The 5000-nt window shown below is 36.2% G+C and overlaps 1 protein-coding gene across 1 annotated transcript in view; it reads right to left on the reverse strand.

Annotated features, from left to right (window-relative positions):
- The window catches only part of LOC115221272 (mitochondrial carnitine/acylcarnitine carrier protein-like), a 27130-nt gene that overhangs the window by 20004 nt on the left and 2126 nt on the right, over positions 1 to 5000 (reverse strand). The window contains exons 2-3 of the mRNA XM_036511032.1: positions 3378 to 3467; positions 711 to 838 (exon numbers count right to left, since the gene is read on the reverse strand). Coding sequence (XP_036366925.1) covers positions 711 to 838; positions 3378 to 3467 — 218 coding nt within the window. The remainder of the gene's footprint in view (positions 1 to 710; positions 839 to 3377; positions 3468 to 5000) is intronic.

Here is a 5000-nt window from a genome sequence, read left to right on the forward strand (position 1 = left end):
AAATATAATAAAATTGAGTACAAAAATAAATAAGAATAATTAAATTGAGCAATGAAAATAATAAATATAATAAAATTGAGTAAAAAAGAACAAAAAATAATAAAATTGAGTAAAACAATAAAAAAAAAAATTGGGTAATAAAAATTAATAAAATAATAATAAATTTGAGTAAAGATAAAAAAAATAAATTCAATAAAATTTTTTTTAATTATAGAATAAAACTGAGCAAAAAAAAAGAAAAAATGAAAAAATAATAAAATTGAGTAAAAAAGAATAAAAAATAATAAAATAGAGTAAAAACAAAAAAAATAATGAAATTGGGTAATAAAAAATAATAAAATAATAATAAATTTGAGTAAAAAAAAATAAAATTCAATAAAAATTATTTTTTAATTATAGAATTGAATAAGAAATAAAAAAATAAAACTGAGCAAAAAAATGAAAAAGTAAAAAATAATAAAATTGAGTAAAAAATAATAAAAACCAATCCAGTTATGACCACCTAGTTTTTTGGAGGGTCTAAGACAATATCATTTAATGTATTTTCTCATAAGAAAACGGCATTTGATTCAATAAAGATTCGGTTGCTATTTTTAGCAGACCTAGAAACCACATAATGGCTTCCTCATTGGTTCAAGAAAAAATATTTCCTAGAATTGGAATAAAACAATGTCTTGAAAGGTGTTTATACAAAAAAAAATTACCATTACCTTAATTGTTCCTGGGGCGATTTTTGTTGTAATTTTTTACCGATGCCAAATGTGAAGAACCAAAGTGCAAACATTGGTGGAATGATGACGAGAGGAACACCCATTCCTTTGTATAACCCTCGGGCACTCTGTGGGTGAAGGAATCAAAGAAATACTCAGAGTTTGTCCCTGCAAGTCATTAATGTTTAATATAAGCGCAGGAGTGGCTGTGTGGTAAGTAGCTTGCTAACCAGCCACGTGGTTCCGGGTTCAGTCCCATTGCGTGGCATCTTGGGCAAGTGTCTTCTGCTATAGCCCCGGGCCGACCAATGCCTTGTGAGTGGATTTGGCAGACGGAAACTGAAAGAAGCCTGTCGTATATATATATATATATATATATATATACATATAGGCGCAGGAGTGGCTGTGTGGTAAGTAGCTTGCTAACCAGCCACATGGTTCCAGGTTCAGTCCCACTGCATGGCATCTTGGGCAAGTGTCTTCTGCTATAGCCCCGGGCCGACCAATGCCTTGTGAGTGGATTTGGCAGACGGAAACTGAAAGAAGCCTGTCGTATATATGTATATATATATATACATATAGGCGCAGGAGTGGCTGTGTGGTAAGTAGCTTGCTAACCAGCCACATGGTTCTGGGTTCAGTCCCATTGCGTGGCATCTTGGGCAAGTGTCTTCTGCTATAGCCCCGGGCCCACCAATGCCTTGCGAGTGGATTTGGCAGACCGAAACTGAAAGAAGCCTGTCGTATATATGTATATATATATACATATGTGTGTGTGCATGTGTTTGTGTGTCTGTGTATATATATATGTGTGTATGCGTGTATGTTTGTGTGTCTGTGTTTGTCCCCCAAGCATTGCTTGACAACCGATGCTGGTGTGTTTACGTCCCCGTTACTTAGCGGTTCGGCAAAAGACACCGATAGAATAAGTACTAGACTTACAAAAGAGTAAGTCCCGGGGTCGATTTGCTCGACTAAAGGCGGTGCTCCAGCATGGCCACAGTCAAATGACTGAAACAAGTAAAAGAGTAAAAGAGTACTAGCTTCCTGGAATGTGTTTCATCTGTAAAATCGGTCAATCCAATAATGTAACACACCACTAGATTTAAAAGCTATTTAATCAATGAATTCCTGGATGGTTAACGGGTTGGATGGGTGCTGATGAAGGATCAAGTACTCCTGAAGTATGGCATAGTCACCCATTAACCCATTTTTCATTTCGGAGGCGTAGCCATTGTGGTGGCCGGATACCCAATGGATACTATAAAGGTAGGATAGGGACCATAAAGGGGTGGGCCTTACTTATTAGTCACCCATAAAAACTGAGAAGGTAAACATGTTTGTGTGTTGTATGTGTATGTATGTATGTATGTATGTATTATGTATAGTTCAATGTTTAAGAGATGAGGAATTATGTACATTATTTACATTGTTTACATTATTTACATTCGACGGATATTTGTCGGACATTTGTTGGATATGCCCACGGGCATAAGGCGTAGTGGTTAAGAGCCCAGGCTACTAACCCCAAGATTCCGAGTTCGATTCCAAGCAGTGACCTGAACAACAACAACAACAACAACAACAATAATAATAATGATGATGATAATAATAATAATAATAATAATAATAATAATAATAATAATAATAATAATAACATTTTTTATCTTTGTTTACAATAGGTGTACTCGGATACGAAATATCATAACAAGTCAGTACTGGCTCTAATTTCTGTGGAAAATCAATTATGATAGAACAGGTGTGCTAATAAAATATTTCATTTTAGAGTATTGGAATTTGAAACAGGTAAAGCTATGACGGAAGGCTGCAAACTTTGTAGGCTGACTATGAAGGAGTGATGCTAGAGCTGTGAAATCTTGCAAGCATTTATTTCAACTATTCTTATTAATAACTGAATTGTTTCTTTACAGGTAAAATGACACCTGACTATTCAAAGAAGACTTCAAATGCAATTAGTAGTGACTTCTCTTGAAAATGGACGGAATTTGGCATCGTGATGTTATCGAGTACCAGCAGAAAAAAAAGGGGGGTTAACCCCCAAGGACATTCATATTGACATGGTTGGCACACTAGATGATGATGCTCCAGATTTATTTAGGCACAGGAGTGGCTGTGTGGTAAGTAGCTTGCTTACCAACCATATAATCCTGGGTTCAGTCCTACTGCATGGCATCTTGAGCAAGTGTCTTCTATTATAGTCTTGGGCCAACCAAAGCCTTGTGAGTGGATTTGGTAGACAGAAACTGAAAGAAGCCCATCGTATATATATATATATATATATATGTATATGTTGGATCATTAGCTCCTACACACATTTTTTTCTCTCCTTGTTTCTCTCCTTGTTTCTTTTCTGTGTATCTTTCTGTCGAAGAGCGTAGGCTCGAAATGTAAAAGACTTGTTTTATTTCTATTCCCGAATGCTATACTAATACAATTGTTTGTTTGTACTCCACCTGCCTTCATGTTTTGTTTATTTTTGTAAACCTTCCCGTTATATATATATGTATATGTTTGTAAGTCCCTTCACTTCATATAATTTTTGGTCTGTAACCAATGGAGGAAATTGATATTTTACTAATGGCAGTGCCCCAGGATGGGTACAGCCCCTGGTTATAGAATATAAGTAATTGGTATTTCATATCTTACCTCTCGTTTGATGATGTGCATTCCACAATCGAACATATTTCGATAAGGTGAAGGTTGGCCTGGGATCTGTGGTATTGTTTGTATTCGAACCTAAAATGAGGTCATGCATTAGAGAAGGAGGAGGAAGAGTAGAAAGGATGTGAGAATGAGGAAGAAAGAGAGTTGGAGGGAGGTATTTGGGGAGTAGGAGCAAATAGTTTTGGTTTGTCCAAGGCTTTAGTAAAAATAAACCTTACCCAGTTGCCATGTGTTTGAACTCAGAATTGTGTCTTTCGAAAGCAACCTTCTTAACCACACAGCCACACTAAGAGATGTGTGGATGATGCTATGATAAGTTTAAAAGATCAGTGGATGTGACATTTGCCATATTCTGAACGCCTTACTTCCCTGGGCATTGATACATTGAAACTCCGACGTCTGGCAGCTGACTTGGCAGACACCCATAAAATTATCAACCATCTTCCAAACAATAACTCTGAGCACCTTTTCGAACTCCACCCATCTAACACACATGGACATATTTACAAAGTCAGAAAACAGCACAGCTCCCATGACTTTCGGAAACATTCTTTCACGCTAAGAGTTGCTGAAGCATGGAACAAACTGCCGGCATCAGTTGTTAGTTGTCGGAGCACTGCATCCTTCAAAACTTCAATGCTTCCTGAGATTCGCCAACATTACACCTGATTGTCTTCCCTCCATACACACGCAAGCATGTATCTGACTCATACATTGTTCACTTTCCAGACATTTGTACATTACTGCATATGCTTTATACACACTTTCTGACAAGTTGTGGTGCACCTGAGCACTGTATACAATAATTTCATTATTATTAAGTCTAGATACATATAGGGCTAGATGTGGCTGTGTGGTAAGAAGCTTGCTTCACAATCACATGGTTCAGGGTTCAATCTGTGTGAGCACCTTGAGCAGGTGTCTTCTATTATTGTACCTTGGGCCAACCAAAGCCTTGTGAGTGGATTTGACTGATGGAACCTCTTATATGCATGTGTATGTCTTTCTGTCTGTGCTTGACAACCAGTGTCGGTGTGTTTACATCCCCATAACTTAACATTTCAACAAGAGACCTATAGAGCAAGTACCAGGCATGAAAAAAAAGTACTTGGGTTGATTTATTCAGCTAAAAAATTTTCAAGGCGGTGCTCCAGCATGACCGCAGTCTAATGACTGAAACAATTAAATGATTATAGATAAAAGCTACTCCACCCAGACAAATAGATTTAAGTTTATACCAGTAATTATTAGGGCAAGGAACATATAAACAACTGATTGTGTGGTAATTTTGTGAAGATGGGTTGCTAATCAGGAAATGAGACATCTAATTAGGAAATTATAATTAAAAGACATTGATGGGATTGTGTAAATATTGTATAAGTTTAGTATTTACTAATGAGATATGCACGTGCTGTTATGTAAACGCGTATATGTATACATACACACACGCACACACACACACACACACACACACATATATATATATATATATGTATGTATAATCAAAATAAGCAACAAGGATATGCATTACCTCTGGATATCCTGTTGCTTATTTTGATTTTAATTACCTTATTTTGAAATTGTTTTGAAATTGTATGGATAATA

Source organism: Octopus sinensis, linkage group LG18 (assembly GCF_006345805.1).
Source record: "Octopus sinensis linkage group LG18, ASM634580v1, whole genome shotgun sequence".
NCBI lineage: Eukaryota > Metazoa > Mollusca > Cephalopoda > Octopoda > Octopodidae > Octopus > Octopus sinensis.